Genomic DNA, 20,492 nt, shown 5'->3' with positions numbered 1-20,492 from the left:
TGCGAACCCCGCGTCGGTCTCTCTGGGCCAGGAGGGGCCGACATCACTTCCGGTAACAACATATGCGGTGGCGGCAGCTGCAGCAGCAGCAGCAACAACAAGAAGCGTTTAGACGCTCTGGGGTGTGTGTGTGTGGAAGAGGTGACGACTCATGTTTTTGCGTAGGGACCCGGAAGCCCGTTTCCTCCGCCGGCTGCACGAGGCCGCCTGACGACGGTCCCTCCCCCCCCGCTGCTTATAAGGCTCGCGCACCCGATTTGAACACGGCTCGTCGCGGCGGCGGTTGGGACTGGAGCTAGCACAGGTAAGGGGAAGCCTTGAGCGCGACACCCGGGGGGGGGGGGAGTGGCGCTCCGGCCAGTTGTCGGCCTCGGCGGGAGGCTAATCGGGGAGTGGGGAGCGGACTTTGCCGTCTCTCATCCACCCCCGGGTTGGGATGCGCTTGGGCAGCATCTCTCTTTGAGCGGGTTTTCATGGCTGGGAAGTTGCCCCAAGCTGCCTGTATCCTTCATAGGGTTAAGTTCCTCCACGCATCCCTTCCTTGCACAAGCTCTGGCTCTTCACCTCAGAGTGTCACACGCCTGAAATCGCCCTGGGAGTAGTTCAAATGTGGTGTAATCTCTCCCCACCCCCCAGCCGGCAGCCCTTCCGGTACATGTGCATGGAGGAAATTAATAATACATAAAACTGTTTAATAATTTGGGTATTTAGGAACCGAGAAAAGTGATTGCATAACAGGTAACTTCTGGTTAAGTTAACTTGGGCTAAAGTCCTATTGCATACTTAAGTTGGAATAAGTCTCGCTGGATTCAGTAGCAGTTTCTCAATAGACATTAATGCAATTTTGCCATTGGATATGTGCCTCTAGCATAGCTGTCAACTTTCAGATTTGAAAATAAGGGATCAGCAGTCTCACCTGTCCCAGGGACAGTCTACGGGATATCTAACAATCCGGGATAGCAGCGGGAAACGGCACTGGAATAAGGAGTTTGGATTTGATATCCCGCCTTTCACTCCCTTTAAGGAGTCTCAAAGCGGCTAACATTCTCCTTTCCCTTCCTCCCCCACAACAAACACTCTGTGAGGTGAGTGGGGCTGAGAGACTTCACAGAAGTGTGACTGGCCCAAGGTCACCCAGCAGCTGCAGGTGGAGGAGCGGAGACGCGAACCCGGTTTCCCAGATTACGTGACTACCGCTCTTAACCACTACACCACACTGGCTCTTCAAAAAAAGGGAAGGTTGAAAGCTGTCTTCCTTCCTGCAGTTCTACTCATTTTAAATTTTTGCAGTTCACCTTGAAATTATCAATAAAGGGAAGTTTATAGATGATCTGACTGGTGTTTCTCTCCATACAAGCTTGTGCATGCCCAAACAAGCAAAATCCTAATTGGAGAGATGTTTGCCATTTCTGCTTTAAATCTAGGTCTCCAAATCACCAGTACATTGAATTGTTGGTCAGGCCTATGACATGCCACTTTTCTTTGCCTCTACCTCTTTGGCTTTAGGACTGACCCTGTGCTTAGGCTGGGTGAGACAATTGCTTGAGGCAGCAGATACCATTATTGGTGTGGTGGTGTGCCTGTCTAGTCGTTCTCAGCCCTTTGACACTTCCCTGTCAGAGATCACCACTGCTGGTGTCACAAAGGCTTTCATGCACCCCCTAAACTTTGCCTGTTGCCAATGTTGAAGTACGGTTTAACTGCCAGTTGAGCCAACTTCTGAGTATGGTATGGACAGCACCATCTTGACCTTTGCCTTAGACAGCAATATGTTTGGGCAGGTTCTGCTATGGAGCCCTGTTATGGTGAAGGTTTAGAGAGGATGCAACTCAGTGGTGCAGCACATGTTTTGTGTGCCTAAAGTCCTCAATTTAAGTCCTGGCATTGCTGCATTTAACTTTTTAGGTGTTGAAGATGAGATCCTGGATTGCTATTTTGCCAGTCAGAATGGTAAGAGATACCAATGTCTTGAAGCAAGGCTTTGTTTCATTGCAAAGGCAATGATTCTGTTGTCACTTCTGGATTTTATAGATTGAACCCTACATTACAAACTTCACTTGAATGTTGGTTTTCTCTCCTTACACATTTGTGGAGGGTGAGCATGGCATGTCACCGGGGCTTGTTTGGTGTGGAGAATGTGAACTACCTGCCCTGTTTGGGCGTGGATCAATTATAATATTCTAACATCCATACTTTCTGTATGCAGCGTTAATCTTGCATCAGATGGGATTATAGTCACATTTGTCCATGGAAGGGGGAGTGACTTTCGGTCCTGTACTTTCATCACTTTCTCTGCTCACGTCTGTGACATCTGCAGTGCAGTTGAACTGATGTCTGGTCAATGTCTCCTGTGTATGTGTGGTGCTGGAGCTGTGCAGTTCCATCAGTGCAAGCTGGCAGCTAATGAGTTGCACTTAACAGAACTTAAGACAGTCTCCTTTCCAGCTCCCACAGAATTTGACAGTGGATAGAATGTGGCACTATATGTGCCTTGTTGTAATTTAGATCTGCAGCCTGCTTAATATGCATAGTTTTGCATAAAATTAGGGTGTTCATTATTTATGCTTTGTGGATTTCACCTTCTGTGGTAGCTGTCATCAGTTTGAAGTGTGGTGATTAAGCACCTGTTCATGTTTGTACTTTGAGAAATGTCATTTAGGCTTTGGTCGGATATTGTTCAATTAGTTATATAGTTTTAGCATTTATTTAGCTGCTTCTCAGATTTACTCGGGTGAGATACCGAAATTAAGCATTTTAAAAATTAGCTAAACATCAATAAAATCAGAATCAGATACACCATTAAGATGTTACAAATACAGTAGATATATTTTAATGCATAGAAATAGAGTAGCAGCATAAAAATATGTTATAGATAAGGATTAGAATCTTCCTTAGCAAAGCTGAATTTATTGTAGTATGTATTCTTGCATTTCAGCCTGAAGAGATAAAACAGATTGACATATATAACTACTAGCCAACCAGTGACTGCTGTGAAACAAAGAGCTTAAGGCTCTCTGTAGCTTTTCAGTGCTAACCTAGGAGTAAACTCTTAATGTGCTTAGTGGGGATTACTTCTGAGCAGACATACATAGGATTGCAGTGCTGGTGAAGCAAATTTTGAAATGTCCTCTGCTGAAGTTACCTACTGTGTACAGGTTGTGTCTGAAAGGTGTTCCTGCTTTCCCTATGCAAACTTCAGAATAATCCATAATGTTGTTATTAGAGATGGGCAGAGGAATCATGTGGAGATGAGGTGGGGCAGAGAGTCCATGGCAGAGGAACTGCTGCTTCTTATGCCCTGCTGGCTAGGGTGAAAGTTGGTGGGGCAGGGCAATTAAAAGAAATTCTCCATGATCAAGGATTTTCTTTTCTTTTGCTGCAATTGCCTGTTTGGGAAAAGGAAATAACTATGGTAGTTCAAGGGTTGGCATAGTTTTGTGGCCAGTTTGGGGGTTGGGGGAATGGTAGGACTTTAGATCTTATGGATCCAAGCCTCCACCCTCATATTTCCCCTTTTCATCCCCCACTGATAGGAACGGTGTGGTGGTGAAGAAGCCTCTGGCAGTAGAAAACATCCTTCTCTGACTCTCTCCAGCCATGGAGGGGAAGGCTATGGCATTCTATAGCCCATTGGCTGCCCACCCTGGCAGCTGAAGGGGAAAGGTGATACTGGCTTTATTAATGGGGGGGGGGAGTGCTGAAAGACAAATTGCACAAAAGCATGTGCTTTTCGTTATTTACGTCATGCTCTTTTTTGCTATATGTTTCTTCCAATGGGCATTGTTCATTACAGGATATGAGGTTTTATCCTAGATGTTCCAGTAGTCAGCTTCTGGAATGTCCATCTCAGGATTATTGCTAAAAATAATTGATTTGTAGGAAAAAAGCAGAGATAAATCCTTGGAAAAGCCACAGAGAGCCTTAAGCTCTTGGTTTCACAGAAGTCATTGGTTGGCTAGTAGTTATATATGTCAATCTGGTTTATCTCTTCAGCCTGTTCTGTTAGTACTTCGTATAAAGGAGAGCACAACCTATTTTTTATAAATATTGTTGACAGGTTTCAGTAGTTACAAATATAGTTTTATTAGAGCCTCTCTTGTGAAATGCTCCCATGTTGTGTATGAAATATTAATTTTCAGTTAATTTTTAATCTGATTCTAATGCATTTCCACTGAGTGTGTCTCCTAGATAAGTATGCATGATTTGCAGTCTTATACTATTAGTTGCCCTTGCAAACAGTATATATGGCAATATAGGCTATTTTCAGTTTGGATAGCTGCTTTACAGTTTGGATTTCACCAAAGCCTAGCCTCTAAACACTTCACCAAAGCAATGCAACATCTTTATTTAAGCAGGCTTGTATTAATAGGGAAAGTGTATGTGGTATTTAAGTTTTGTATGTTTTTGCTTCTTATTGCCTATGTTTTTATTGTCCATCTAAGAACAGGTTAATGAATTTTTACTGTATTCTTCAAAGATGAGAAGCATGTTATAAAATTGTACTGAACACTACTGATTGTTGGAATGCAAAACAACTGGCATAATTATTTGTTCTGAAAAGCGGAAGCTTTTGTTCCGCTCATAGTCATTACAAGTGTAGTGTTGTTCCTAGACTACAGTCCACAGCTTGTGATCTGCTGCAGATCAGAACACCGTGTTACAAAAATAAGTTGAAATGCAATGCTTATTTGAGTTATCAGTTGTAAAAAGCATGATTAATAGTAATTAATATTACCATCAGCTGAAATAGTTTAATTCTTCAATACCATTCAATTCTTATTTAATGCCAGTCACGTGCTGTGCACTATAATGAAGTGATAGAAAACTGTTTTGGATGTAATGACGTTGCATAGGAAATAGGAGATGGGACCCCTGCCCCCGGTGCCTTATCCCTGGAAGCCCTCCCTGTATTAAGTTTTGCCTAATTTTGAATTTTTATATTTATGGTTAAATGATGTATACCGTGCTCTGCTGTTAGCAATGAGCTGCAATGAAAATTTCATCTATAAAGCCCAATTGATTTAGGAACTGTGTACCTTTAAATGTCTTTGCTGCTGCAGATTGGACATGTTTATGCAAATTACTAGAGCAGTGTTGAGATTCTGGGCTATGTTTCTTCCATCGTAAGTTCGCATTTATGGCCTAATTCAGGAGACCTTTGATTTGTTGACCTTCTAAGAATTGTGCAAGACTCATGGTTGTTGTTGTTGTTTTAATCTGGCTTTGCTCATTTGTATGTATGATCATGGATGGGCAAGATAAGGCTGTCAGCCTTATCAAGCCATCATAATCTCCTCACTCAGCAGCCTACACTACTGTTACTGAATTGTTTGGTGGGTGGGGGGGTTGGTCCAGATTTGTAGCTTGTGAACCATCTTCTGATTACTCCTGTGATAAGTTGTTGGGATTCTTACCTTTTCTTTGTTGATCTCTTTTAAAACATGTAAATAAAGTTCATATAATTGTTCTACATTAAGTGAGTTGACAAGTTCTATATTGTCACAACATGCATTCTTTCTCTAAAAGTTGTTTTTATTCTGTTCATGCGCCTATGTTCAAGTCAAGAACGGATAACTACTCTTGAGTTTGGGGACTGACCTTGGAAAGCCTGTTCTGCCTGCACAAGCCCCACTAAAATTAGCAGGTTTTATGATGAGAAACTATGAGCTTATACAGCTTTCCTTCAGCTTTTTAGTAAATACAAGCTAATACTGAAAAACGTAATGTAGGTGCCTAATTTACAAGGTGACTGAACTAGACTTCAGGGAGGATGTTTTTAATTGCAGTCTAAAACATATGTTGGACATATTTAGGATACAGTCCTTTGCACAACTCCAAGCTGCTGTTATATTCTATTGAAATCAACAGGATTTAAGTATTCCATCTGTATACACAATGCAGCCTCACATGTATTGCCACGACTCCTTTCCCAGTGCAGTTTATTTATCTAGGCAATGTCATTGCTCCCTTAATGCTAGAGAGAAGTGAAATAATTTCCAAGTCCTAAACAGCTGTCCTGAAGTTGCCTTCAAAGCTGGAACTTCTAAAATATTATTTGGCAAATAATTGTGGAGAACAATTGCTAGAATTCAGCCCCCCCCTTCCCAAAGTAGAAATTCCTTTCGCACACATACATAGGGAAAGGGCTGATCTTTCAATGAGCTGTCTCTTGCAGCTTTTAAGAGGTGCTGCTCTACCTGACCTACTTCCCAAAAATGTTGCATTTTTCATCTCGCCCATAAAAGGAAGTGGCAAAGGGTATAAATTTGGAGATAGAGATAGTCATAATAAAGTGGACTTCATTAAGCCTGAGCAGAAAAAATAGCTCTTGGAGTATAAAGTCTTCCATCGAATAGCTTCAATCATGCCTTTCCAGTTTTCTCAAACACCTAATAAGCTGCTTAAAAGCATGTGTGCTTTGTTTTAACACAATAAACTAAAATAAAATCTAGTTGTTATATTTATATGCTAGCTACAAAAAGTTTTTAAACACCACAGTCTCATAAGATACTTGGAAAAGAGATATTTCCTGCAAAACCACAGTGAAAGTGTTCCTGGTGTTTGCAGGCTTACATGAATGCTTTCTAGTACAGTTATAAGACTTCTGTTGGTGGTGGTTGTTTGCAATGACATTTTAATGGTTTTCTGAAGTGTCAAAGTAAATATACCATTTTGATTTTTTAAAAGCTAGTAGTTCGGATGAATTTAAAGTTGTAGTCCAAAACATCCGGAGGGCACCACGTTGGAGAATGCTGTTATGGGTTATGTTTGTCATGCCTTTCATTCATTTTGTAATCCTTTGGGTGAAAATCACTTTGATGCTGTGCACTGTTTAAACATAATTGCATGTAGAACCATAGACTTTATTTGCTTGTTCTTACAAATATGACTATGAAACTGTTGCTTCTGTTGGTTAATGAACTAATCTGGGTGTATCCTTGTGTTCCTCCCCCCTTTACAACCTGCAGGCTTGCAGATGGGTCAGGGGCTGTGGAGAGTGGCCAGGAACCAGCAGCTGCAACACCAGGGATACGCGGGACAAAGCTATCTGTCCAGAGAGCATGGTAGAAGGATAGCTGCTAATAACGTTTCAAACGCAAACCATCGGAAACATGCACAGGGAGGCATTGACATTTACCATCTGTTGAAAACTCGGAAGTCAAAAGAACAAGAAGGGTTCATCAACCTGGAAATGTTGCCTCCTGAACTTAGCTTTACCATTTTGTCATACCTGAATGCAACAGACCTCTGTCTGGCTTCATGTGTTTGGCAGGATCTTGCTAATGATGAGCTTCTTTGGCAAGGGTAAGTTAATGAGAGGTCATGAGCACAGGTTACAACAGTCAATTTAGATCCAGGATTTCTTGTCCAAACCACTTGCTTCTTTAAACAAAACATCAAAAATGAAAAACTACTGTGTAATTGTAATTGTAGCTAATTAACTAGGCTTTTTGAGTCTCCAAATTGCAACTTAAAGCCGATAAGGAGAGTACAGAGTGATAGAACTTCAGGAGCAATTAACTTAAGTTTTCAAAGGTGATGGTACTTCAGAAAAAGAGTGTGCTCTCAGGTCATGCAGAGGCATTTCAGAAATGGTTAGCATTCTTGTACGTGCTTCTTACCCTTGTGGAAACTGTAACGGCTCTATTACAAAACTAGGTACATGATGGTCTAAAGCAGGCATAGGCAAACTCAGCCCTCCAGATGTTTTGGGACTACAACTCCCATAATCCCTAGCTAACACCACCAGTGGTCAGGGATGATGGGAATTGTAGTCTCAAAACATCTGGAGGGCCAAGTTTGCCTATGCCTGGTCTAAAGACTCTAAAGTGAAACTACATGTTTGGTGAGAGCATGAAACATAACACTGAACTCATTGTGGCTGCTTCTTGAACTATTCTTCAGCATAGCTATCACAAGTATTCAATTGCTCATGAAAATTCAGTTCCTACCCTAGTCTACATATGGCTTGCTGAATTTGATAGTGCAAATATTTTCGAGATCAGCACTTTGGGCTACAAGGTTGTCTTAAATGGAAAGGGCCTGTTTTTGTGTAATGGCACCAGTCAGTAATGTTTCTGGAAGCAGAAAGCTAGCCTTCTCTTCATAATGCTCAAAACAACTGCTTGCCTGGCTACACCTTACTAACTGGTCACAAAAAATGGAGAGTGGAGAAAATGAGTTTTGTGTGTGCCACTTCCCAACATGTGGGTGTGCATTAATAAGATTTTGTACAGAGCAAGCCCTTGGAAGGGTAAAAGGAATGTGTTGACCCATGCGATTGGAAATACGTCTTGAATTTTTTCATGAGATTTATTTTTTTCATAAAAATAAATTTAATAGTTCAATTGCACCCTAAAGCACCAAGTTCCAGATATAGTTAGATGTTCTTTTCTTATTATATACTGTCTAAAGGATATGCAGTACTGGGTTGTAATCCTGCATGAAGCAGAACAACCACACACTGGATGATATTCCTTCTCTGTGAATTGATAAATTCTCTGAAAGTAAAGCTTCTCTCTCCTAATGCCTGGTAGGTTTATTATTTTTTTAAGATTCAAGCTTGGGTCAACTGATGTTTACATTTACTTACCCGGTTAGTCTCTGAAATATTAATTAATGAGACTTTTACGATGAGAAGGCAAGTACTGGATAGCACCATTCATTAAGCCCCTCACGCTACAGAGGCTTACATGTACTTACAGTTATCTGTTTAACTATTTCTGTGTGGAAATTTAGACATGTATATGTTTGGAAGATTTTTGTACTGATTCTACTTGCGCTGGCAATGATGCAGTACAAAAAAATAAGTCAGTTTTTCGGTAGTTGTGCAAATCCTAGGTATTTAATTGGTTCACTCATGTTCATAAAACATAATGAAAAGTATGTTTTAGACTATTTAGAAAACTCCTATTAAAGTCTGTGTACTAAGTTATATAACTGAAACATTAAGTGGTACTTTTCAAATACTACTGTAATATCTGGTGGGCTCTTAGAATCCTGAAATCTTGGACCTGAAAATGAATTAGAGCATAACCTATTTCCATACTGAACATGCTTCCTCCATTTTTGTAGATTGTGCAAATCCACTTGGGGTCACTGTTCCATATACAATAAACGTCCGCCTCTGGGATTTTCATTTAGAAAATTGTATATGCAGTTGGATGAAGGCAGCCTCACCTTTAATGCCAATCCAGAAGAGGTGAGTTGATGTTGATGACAATAGTAAGTGTTGGTGATAGTTCTGGTGCTCTTGTTGGTTTCTAAACTGCTGGGCAGATCTAACGTTAGTGGAGCATAGAAGTGCCCACTAGGTGTACAATTGAATAATAATCATCATTAATTAGAAGCATACTTTTTGGATGTACATTTTATTGAAATCCATTTGTACTTAAAGCAAATGTTTTAGGATTAAGGTTTAACAGAAAGTACGTTATTTTTACTTTGCCTTTGACTTCAGGTTTGTGAATAAATGTCTCATTTGTAGAAAAAATGAGAAAATAAACATATGCAGTTGTGGCACAAAACGCTAACACAATCCAGTGTACTAAAGCTGTTCATTAATTGGAACTTCAGCTTTGTTATGGAATTAAGAAACAAAGAAAGTTTGACTCATAATGATTGTTTTACTTTAACAAAGGACGGAGTTGTCTCTGATCACTTTGTAATGCTGAAACAAACCTTAAATCTAAAGTAGCGGGTTTGATAACTGAAAGCTTTGGTTAGCAGGTGGGTTAGAAATACTCCAAATAAATTAAATACTGTTATGTGTTACATTTATGCATCCTGTGTGTGTTTAGAGCCCTTAATTTTTTGATCATGTTCATTTTCTAATTTTCTGTTTGCTTTTTCTGTCTTGTAAAGCTATTTTGTTGAAATAAAGAAATGTTAGGTAATCACCCCCTTGAGCCAACTTAGGTGGGCAGACTACCCACCTGTCAGTCCTCATTATGACATCAGGTGATTGACAAATGAGGGTTTCCCATCCACTTGTCAAAGCTGGCCTATGGGCTTGGGGGTGATAAAGATCTAGCCTGCTGGGCCCAAAAGGTTCCTCAGACTTGCACTATAGGACCATCAGCTAAGTTCTTGTCAGTAGCAAACTAGTTATGGCTTCCTTGCTGCTTTTAGCAAGGACAAACACTGATGAAGGAGCACAAGCTGCTGTTGGGAGTAGGTGCAGTTTCCAGTGGGAGGATACCAGAAGTGCCTTGTGCAAGTGTTATGTTTCATCATATATTTTATAATTTTCATTAAACGTGTGTGAGCAGTTTTCCTCTTCTCTTCCTCATGTGGATAGTGTTTAGACTGCAGGCATAGGCAAACTCGGCCCTCCAGATGTTTTGGGACTACAACTCCCATCATCCCTGACCACTGGTCCTGTTAGCTAGGAACGATGGGAGTTGTACTCCCAAAACATCTGGAGGGCTGAGTTTGCCTATGCCTGGTTTAGAGCAAGAATAGTCTAGAAAATGTAATCAATATTTCTGTAATTTGATTATAAGAACTAGACAAATAACATATTTTACGGCACATGCTGGTCTGTGAGTTTCCTGAAATATATTTTTTAACATTTAGAATATGTTACATGGTTTCAAGACATGTGCAAGCTAAACATGCCTGCATTTTAACATCTTATAAGTTCAAAACCATGCATTCATTTGAATGTGATCTTGTACACAGCAGGACATGAAAATGACTCTTTTAAAGTAAAATGAATGCTAAATAATAAAGGCTGACTAAATTTTCAGCATGATACCCAGTTAGGAAATGAAGTACAGTTCCACAGCAGTCTTAAATTTCAACCTAATATGACACACACAATCAAAAAAGAGAGAAGGTTCATGTTGAAGGAAGTATGTTTCCTGCTGCTTTACTACATATAAAATCTCATTCATAACTACACTAATGCATGTTTTATTTGCATATGAATTGGATGGCATATATTGAAATGTAGTTCTGAAGATAGAATTTCTTCATCGTTATTAGGATTTGTTCCATTCCAAATTCCCCTGTTGAGCACAAAAACCTAATATTGCATATATAAAACATCTCTTTGTCCCAGGGAGTCAACTACTTCATGTCCAATGGAATACTGGATGATTCACCAAAGGAAATAGCTAAGTTTATCTTCTGTACGAGAACACTAAATTGGAAGAAACTGAGAATCTATCTTGATGAAAGGTAACTTTATTATAAACTGGGAAGCATTGTATTCCCTTTTATTTAGTAGAGTTGTATTTTCATTTGAAACTCTGGAAGAATGGGGCATTAGTTAATAATAAAATACATCAATTTAGTGACGGCAAAGCTGAGGATCTTTTTTATTCTTTTTTTGGCACTTTACCAATTAAATTTACCCAGTAGTGGAAAAATGTGTTGATAGCAAGTTTCTTGTAATAGAAATCTAGCATTAATTGGAATGATGCTCCTCTGCTCTTCATCAAACACTTCAAATTCTGGAAAGGAAAGTAATCCCTCAGTTAAAATCTTATTCAGGTTGCATCTGTCACCCACTTGCCCCAGTTATAGAATCATTTCTTTAGCCATGTTAGGTTCAAACTAGTAAGCACTATAGTGCTTGAGCAAATTCAGATGTTCTTGATATTATTTTAAAAATATACTATCCATATATGGTATTGAGGATTTCCTAGGAATAATTATTTGTTTACATGCTCAAGACTATCTCTGGGTTGCTTCCCTGGGACAGCTATCTAGTTTGCAGAAGGAATTCCAGACCTGTTTTCTTGACTGCTAACTTTGGTTTTTATTGGCTCACTGTGTACTGTATGTCTGGAATTGTGGTCGCTGCTGCTGCTGATTATTATTATTATTAACAACAACAACAACAGTCAAAGTTGTGATTCCGTTTATAACGTATCTTGGGAGAAAAAGTGAGAGCCCCTCACTTTTATCCAGTCCATGAAAGTCCATGTATTCTACAAAATGTTTACACCATAATAAATCTATTCCTGTTAAGGTACCACAACACTGTTGATCTAGCCAGGGAGTTTTCTTTTGAACTGAAGCAAAGGGTAAAGCAATGAAAGCCTAAAAAGAGCCAAGCAGATGTAGGAGTAGGAAAATGGAACATGTAAATAGGCCCTTAGAAAGAGAAAAAGCAAAGTGTACAACAGAAAACCCCCAAAAATGTTCCATATACAAAAACCCATAGACAAATGTCAGAAAGGATATCAAAGTGATCTGAGGATGAAATGAATTTTAGAGTTTTAGAGACAACTCATTTTGGTAAAAACCTGGACTGTAATTGGAGGCTGTAACTAACGTATAGCAGAGGTGCCTGTTGTGACCTGCTTCCTGTATACCTCTTCCATCATGTGTTCTCTTCCTTTTATCTGACATTCTCCGTTGTAAATGTGTTCATATGAAATGTATTATTGTTTAATATTATCTGTAATTGGCTTTGTTTATTTGTCAGTTGATGGCTCAGGTGTTTGAAATATTAAGGTCTCAGTTCTGTATATATGTATCTGGGAAGTAAGCTCCTTGGAAATTGCCTATGTAGGATTAGGTTGTAAATTGTATTGGAAATATTTTGAATGCTCATGTAATCTTGATTGGCACTTACTGAGAGCTGTTGCAACCTGAAAAGTTTGAGGAAGTGTCCAGGATATACAGTCTCATGGACAATGCGATGCAGATTCTTAAGGTTGGGCGCATTAAGAGCTGAACACATATGTATGATCCACTCAAAGAGCCATCTTGTAATTGAAAACAGCAGCCTCAGAACTGTTACTTATTTTTCCAGCTGTAGTAGCTATCGATGAACCAGTCGTACAGACTACTGTACTACATGCATATATGATATATGACCATCATCAGATGTTTCTGTGGCATATCTGATTGCATTACAGTGCATTGTTTCAATATTTTAAAAGAACTGTGTTAGTCTTATTGCCATATCTTTCTCTAGCAGAGGGAGGTTTTGTTTTCCATTATTTGCATATCTTGATAAATTATGATGTCTGGGGTTTTTTTTACAGTATGTTGTTGATACATACAGACTTGCAATGCAATATATTTTTGCCATTCTATATCCACAGAAATTAAATAACTATACATATTGCAACACCCTTTAACCTGCTATACCAATGGACAGGATCATAATACTTTGGTGTTCTTTATAGTACAAATCACACCTATCGTGCTAAACATATGTTAAGTTGAACTGTATACTGTTTGTTCCAGTTTGTAGATCTTCCTTTATTGTCTTGATGAAATGAAGGATTTAGAAAGGAAAAGTAACCCTCCCACCAAAGTCCTTATGGTTACAGTTCTATACACACCTGGGGTAGGTTCCATTGAATTCACTGGGACTTGCATCTGAGTAGACTTGCATAGGTTTCACTGATAAGTTTTAAAACTGTGTTTTGCATAATTGTCACTTGTCTTTTCTTTTTCCTTTTTTTTAATTAGGCGAGATGTTTTAGATGACCTTGTGACGCTACACAACTTCAGAAATCAGTTCTTGCCAAATGCACTAAGAGAGTTTTTCAAGCACATTCATGCCCCTGAGGAGCGTGGCGAATATCTTGAGACTCTTATTACAAAGTTCTCACACAGATTTTGTGCTTGTAACCCTGATTTGATGAGAGAACTTGGCCTTAGCCCAGGTAAGAAGAAATGGCCTGCAGTTTAGATGATGTGGAATGTTGTTTTGTAGTATTAATCAAGACCTGACAAATATGCAAATATTTCTTTTTAGGTCTTGCATGATTTAAGAGCTCTGAATCTGCATCTCCTTATGGCTTAGTAATGTGTTAATGGAGTTTATTTCCCAGTAAATATATTTACTGTAACCCAACACAGGCTTATGTTCCTTTTAAGCTCAGATTGGTTTTAGTGTGATTTGAGTACCAGTAACTACACAGTGGATTGCTCAGGTTAGATGGACACCTCTAGTAAGCATTGTGTACAGCATTCCAGGCATAGTCATATTCTCTGTGCTCCATTCCTTTACCTGTGATTGTTTCTTCTTTAACTCAAGAATATTGATGCATCATAGGTGAAGCTTGTTAGAGCAAGAGATAGGACTATTTTGGAATTGGAAGCCCAGTTATAGAACACCTTCTCCAGGAAGATACCTGTAGCAAAAAAAACACCAACCCACCAGACAAAGCCCTCTTTTTTTCCCACCCAGCCCTTTAAAAACACTTATGATAATAAAAAACATTTTAAGTACTCTTAGTTGATCCAGACAGTCATGCTTAGAGTAGATTTATTTATTTTATTTCATAAAATTTAATTATGTTGACTGTTTTAAAAAAACAAACCCCAAGAAAAACATTGGCAGGGCCATGCCCTAAAAAATATTTGTTTAAATAATCATTGTTATAAAAAGTTGTTGTGTTTTCTTAAAATGTTATCTATTCAAAGTCATGACTTTTTCTTCCCTTTCCCCTTAGATGCTGTCTATGTACTATGCTACTCTTTGATTCTGCTTTCCATTGATCTTACTAGTCCTCATGTGAAAAATAAAATGTCAAAGAGAGAATTTATCCGAAATACACGCCGCGCTGCTCAGAACATTAGTGAAGATTTCGTTGGGCACCTTTATGACAATATCTACCTTATAGGCCATGTGGCTGCCTAAAAAGCACAAGTTGCTAGGACTTAGAATTTATAGTTTAAAAGGAATTGGATCTCCAATGAGATTTGGGTTTTGTTTGTTTTCTTGGTAGATATGGGGGTTATATTAGTGCTGGTCATTCTAACCTCCGTCTGCAATCAAAAATGTACAAGAACAACATTTTTTTAGCAACTTACCATGAGAACTGAAGAATTTTGGATTTTTTAAAAAATTTGCTTACAGTTTGCACAAAAATTACCATTAGTTTGACATGTTACAATTTCTGAATGTTAAACTGACATTATGATTTTAAACTGACAAGATGGTGGACTTATGCAGTAGATTTGCTTGAACACTTTAACCAGTTCTTTTGTTTTTTTAAATACCATGTAATGTGTACATATTTAAAGAGATTTATAACCATAATTATTTTATTGTAAAATATTTTAACTAAAAAAATTTCCTGTCTCTCTCTAGACTAGACTATGTCTTTTCGTATTTATTTCTTTACTTTGTGAGACTGCTCTGGTTCATTTTGCTGTTGCCTTTGTTTAATAGCATTTGGTGTGCACACTCTTCAAAAGCTAATTTAAAGACACAAAGCATTTTAGATTCTAAACTGCCATTTACAGCCACCAGCCTAGCATAATTGGGTAGTATCTGGCTGTCTTTGTGCCTCAGTGTTTAGTGCCTTAAAACATGGGACATTTTTTGTAGCTATGGCTCCTCAGGGTTGGGTGCCTTCATAGCGGCTGACCAGAAATAGTAATAATAAAAAAATTAACACTGAAAATCATGGAGGTTATGCGAGAACAGTTGCATTACAGCTGATTCATTTCATTTCCACTTAAGCAAGAGACATTCTTGGTGAATTTGACCTAGAATTAGTGGCTGGGATCCTTTGCACAAGCCTAAGGCATTTCTGTTTGCATACGGTCCCTCTTACCCAATTTCCACCAATTCCTCCTGTTCAAGTCCTGACCCAACTATTCAGAAAGATCGATGATGCTCAGGAATTCTTGAGGTGGGAGAAATGAGAAAACCGCACTGTATGTGTGAAGTTCCACTTATGCAACGTTAACAATTAAATCTCTCTCCTGCCTGGAGTATCCCAAGTGTGCCTTGCATATGGAAAATTCTCCTTTCTCAGTTACTTTCTGCTGCTACCTACTACAGTGCCTGTGAATAGGTTGTGAGAATTATCTGAGTGGTATTGTTCACCAACAGCAGCACAAGCATTACTTGAGCTGGCACAGGTGAAACACAATAATCATAAACGTCCATTTCCCCCTCAGTTATAGCTGGTGTCCATTTTTCCGTAGAATAGCCCACCCAAGAACTATATATGCTCATGGAGTTTCACAGTATGAAAACTCGGGGTCCTGATTATGATAATGAAATGTTAAAGAATATATTTAAAAGCTATGGAAATTAAGCAGCTTGGGTTCCTTTCATTTCTGCACAAATAACTGAACCTGCTTTTTTTCCCTTTAACCAATCCCAGTGTGTGGAAATAGGCTATTTTCTTTTTTGGGTGAGGGAGGATAAGGTTTTTATAAAAATCTCGTAGGGATAGTAGTTAAACCCTCTCCATCCCTTAATACAGGCATAACTAAAGACAGCTTTGATATGGAATATAACTCATGCTATAATGTAGACAAACATTAGCCACAGGAAAAGTTTGAGTCCCAATATAAAAATTTATCTAGGGCCTCAAAATTTCCATAGAAAACTCAGACATCCAAAAGCAAATAAATGTGTTCAATGTGTAAATTTCAGTTCCATGTTTTGTAGATGTTCAGTATATCAGTTTCATTCAGTTTTATTTTAGATGCGAAAAAAATCTTGTACAGCTGCTATTCCTTGTTTTCAGGGCTACTCTGTATCTTTTGCAAAGCAAGTTAAACCCATCCTACATTTGGGAGGATACATTTAATATATCTTTAAACATGCAATAAGTTAAAACATTTCTCAAAGCTTCAAATAAAGGACAAATTTGAAGAAGAATCTACTGACTAAAAGGTCCTCGACTGACAAAGGCTGCGTGTGTCTGTTTTGAAAAGATTTAAAACACCACCTGAAGTAATGTGGTGTTGACAGTGCTTGATAATGCTATTTAATTCATTATAATTGATTTTTCCCAATTACTAGGATTCATGATTTATGTGAACTACTCATTTGTAGTTTCTTAGCTTGACAAACTGGTATTACTTTTCAGCCAATATAAGTGCATAGCTACACCATTTAGAAGAAACTCCAAATTACACTACAGATTTCTTTAAAAAGAAAAATGGGGGGGGGAGGCAGGCATGCTTCCTAGTGAATTGCAAATGAAGACATGAAATGCAGATTGAGGAATATGTTGCCCACTTTTATGGTTATTTTAAATAAATATATCACTCAATAAGCTTAGAGTTGATTACCAGCTTTTTTTTTTTACTGCTTTTAGAAAATCGTCTCCTCTAATCTCCAAAGCATTATTAAAATGAACAAAGGACAGACTTGAAGGATTTCCTGTTTCCCTCGCCATGCATGTTTTGGCTTCATTTTCATTTAAAGTGTAATAAGATACAAACTTCACAATCTGCATGCAAATCTGTCCCACTGTGCTAAAAGGCTTTTAATATTACTATCGTGCAGTCCTAAGGATGGCTATGCAGATGTAAGTATAAAGTTCAATGGGATGTTAGTCTTAACTAGATTATTATTAAACTGATGAATAAGAGTCCTTCAAATAGCATGCATGTTTAGGTATAAATCTAAGCTTGCACTTTAACTATTTTGACGGTGCTTTTTTTTTAGGAACACTCTTGTTAAGGGTTTGTCTGCAATGCACGTTTGTGATCAAATAGTCACCCAACTATTCTGTGGCTCTGTGAGCCACATTTTCAACACAGTTTGGTTGTGAAATTGGACTTTTAATTTTACAATGAAATTAAAATCATTTGCACCCTTAGTCAGAAGACAGGCATAGGGTTAACTAAGAGCTGCAACTTCATTGACATTTAAAACAAGCGATTGGCAGTGGTGCTCCAGCTGTGCAGAACTGAAATCTGCAGATCCTTCCAATATCTATGAAAAGGAAGGAACCCATTGGCCACACCTTAATTAATCAGTATGGCAGCTTTAGCTGTACCACACAAGCTTCCAGAGGGTTGCCTACCCTGCCCCACGGGGTTCAAAGCCCTCATGGGCAAATCTTGGAATACGGGCAACTCCCATTTTACATGCGGGTTACATTCCAAGACATCACACACATCTGTGAAATCACATACATTTGAAACAGCATTGGAAAAGCCTGCAAACACTCTATGCCGCCCCTTTTTGTGACATTAATGGGTCACTTCCAGGTTTGGGTTGATGCGTGTGTGCACGGTCGCACACATATTGAACACACATAAATGGGGAGTTGCCTGTAATCTATCACCATAAAGGTGACTTGGGGCATTCCCTGATAACTCATCTGCTCTTAGAGTAAGCTAAAGAGAGAGAAAGAGCCAGACCTGTTTCCCACAGTGTGGCACCTCCCCAGGTTGCTTGCTTGGTTGGTTTCTAAAAAACTTAGTTGGCCATGAAGCAATCAACCTGACCTATACTGGGTGGGTGTGAGAAAGTCCGAAGAATGTCAGCAAGTAGCAAGGCTGGTTTAGCTTATGCCGTGCCACCTTGTTTAAAGCTGCTACCTTTGTTTGCATGCTGGAATGTTGTCTTGCCTCCATCCGCTGTGTTCAATGACACCGCCAACCCACTTATTGTTTGGGGCATGCTGGAACAGGGTGCACACAAGTGGGACAGAAACTGGCATTCTAGTGTCTGTCCATGGTGCTATGTTCACTTTGCCCTCAGCTTTTCATAGAATGGAGACACAATGATGAGATTGATTTCCGCTGTAGATTTCTTCCTCCTCTGAAGCTAAAGAGTCTCTTCATAAATAAGCTGGAAGCCCTATACTGCTGGAAGAAGAGAAATGAAAAAGGCTGTAACAGTGATTTTAACACACACACACCCCAATCCTCTGCAATCCCTCTGGCTTATGCTAGCCATTTTTTGTTTCCTAAACAAGATGAACCAGCTCTCTTTCAGTTGGCTATAGCTTCATTTTTTACCTGAGACCGCCAACCAAGTAACTGCCTGCAAGTTAAACCACAGTATTTTATTTTTTTAAGAAACCAAAACTTCCTCTTCACCATGTTTATATAGAATGAGAGAATATGGAGTGTGTTCTGACTGTGAAACCTTTCCACAGAAGGCTCGGCAAAATCTGAATGCACGGCTGTCCCTACCATTGGGTAGAGTGAGGAAATCACCTCAGGTGGCAAATGTTTCTTTGTGTGCAACATGGCCATCCTGCACCTCCCACAACTAGCTTGCTGTCCTTGGATGCAATGGAGAACAACATCTGCTGCCAGTATATCTAGTCAGTTTCTGTATGTGGACTAGAGGGGGCAAGGAGTACCATTTTGCCCTGCACTGCAGGGACCATTACAGACCAAAGTCCAGCCCTGTCATTATGAGGCCATTTTTCAGAAAACAAATCCCAGTACCCAAATTCAGTGGGTGTGGTTTGGTAAAACTAAACTAGATAAAACGCTTGAATCCAGCAGCAATGAGTCCCTTTCAGAAATAATACTTTACAGTTTGTCATGTTTTCATATTTTATATTGTTGTGTGCTTGAGTTCTAGCTGGGCCGGAAAATTCAGCCCATCACTAAGTCAGGTTAGAAGCTGTTATTTCCTCTCTGTATGTGTCCTTCAAAATCTGTTTATTTGGAGAGCTACAAGGCTGGGATATTGGGTCTTTTTCCGAAGGCATTTTCATTTGTAAAAGTTAGCCTCCTTCTTGGCAACGAGGAGGAATGTTGTATTTAATTTAAAATGATTAATGAGATTTTGTCAGACTCCTGCCCTCTACCACCACTGCAGTATGTCAGAACAACAACCTGGGAAAACGGACGCCACTCTGTCGCCCCAAACAGCTTTCCAGGAAAAATTAAAGCTGAGTAGCCAGCACCAGGTACTTGTCAATGGTATTGTCTTTTGGTTGCTTGACAGTTAAATGCCAAGTTAAGATATTTACCTGTTTGGGACAGTGGGACCTACATTAGTTACTTAAGTAGGGGTCTCTCTCTCTTTTATGCTAGAGATCAGTATTTGGTTTCTGTTGTTTTCTAAAAAATAATGTGTGATGCTGGAATTAAATTGAATGTCTGTTTTCCACCAACCCACCCAATAAGCGAACATATGACAGTCTTGTTGGATTTTGAGAGAGATAAGGCTCTCTCCCTGCTCACAGATTAGAAGAGCGGAAAGGAAAGCAGGAAATAACCTGCTTTTGAGGTGAGCCTCATACAGATCCTTTGCAACAGAACTGTGAATGTAATCTGATTGTAAGATGTAATATTAATCAGCATCAGACCCTGCAGATGATTGCTTCTATGTCATCGTCCAAAGAGTGGCACTCCAAAGGGACTGAGGAAACAGGTAACTAGAAGAAGAAGAGTTTGGATTTGATATCCCGCCTTTCACTCCCTTTAAGGAGTCTCAAAGCGGCTAACATCCTCCTTTCCCTTCCTCCCCCACAACAAACACTCTGTGAGGTGAGTGGGGCCGAGAGACTTCAAAGAAGTGTGACTAGCCCAAGGTCACCCAGCAGCTGCATGCGGAGGAGCGGAGACGCGAACCCGGTTCCCCAGATTACGAGACTACCGCTCTTAACCACTACACCACACTGGCTCTCTAAAGCCTTAGCTGCCATCTCACTCTGTTATTCCTGGGGGAAAGCCCCACTGAGCTCCATTGGGCTTACTTGAGTAAACTTGTAGAGCAGGGGTAGGCAACCTAAGGCCCGGGGGCCGGATGCGGCCCATTTGCCTTCTCAATCCTGCTCGCGGACGGTCTGGGA

At 39.5% G+C, this 20,492-nt stretch overlaps 1 protein-coding gene across 2 annotated transcripts; it reads left to right on the top strand.

Moving 5' to 3' along the window:
• The first annotated feature begins 54 nt into the window (after positions 1 to 54).
• On the top strand, positions 55 to 16,597 carry FBXO8 (F-box protein 8). 2 transcript variants are annotated; one of them, XM_082237289.1, is made up of 6 exons: positions 55 to 304; positions 6,969 to 7,305; positions 9,076 to 9,202; positions 11,066 to 11,184; positions 13,438 to 13,634; positions 14,427 to 16,597. In XM_082237289.1, exons 2-6 carry the CDS (start codon positions 6,977 to 6,979, stop codon positions 14,612 to 14,614), a joined length of 960 nt encoding a protein of 319 aa, XP_082093415.1. In that variant the 5' UTR covers positions 55 to 304; positions 6,969 to 6,976; the 3' UTR covers positions 14,615 to 16,597. The 2 variants fall into 2 exon arrangements, with proteins under 2 accessions (XP_082093415.1, XP_082093416.1); XM_082237290.1 differs by lacking the exon at positions 55 to 304 and adding an exon at positions 3,525 to 3,663.
• Positions 16,598 to 20,492: the final 3,895 nt, after the last annotated feature.

Source organism: Podarcis vaucheri, assembly GCF_965113315.1.
Source record: "Podarcis vaucheri genome assembly, chromosome: 9".
Taxonomy (NCBI): domain Eukaryota; kingdom Metazoa; phylum Chordata; class Lepidosauria; order Squamata; family Lacertidae; genus Podarcis; species Podarcis vaucheri.
This window is presented reverse-complemented; position numbering and strand designations above follow the sequence as displayed.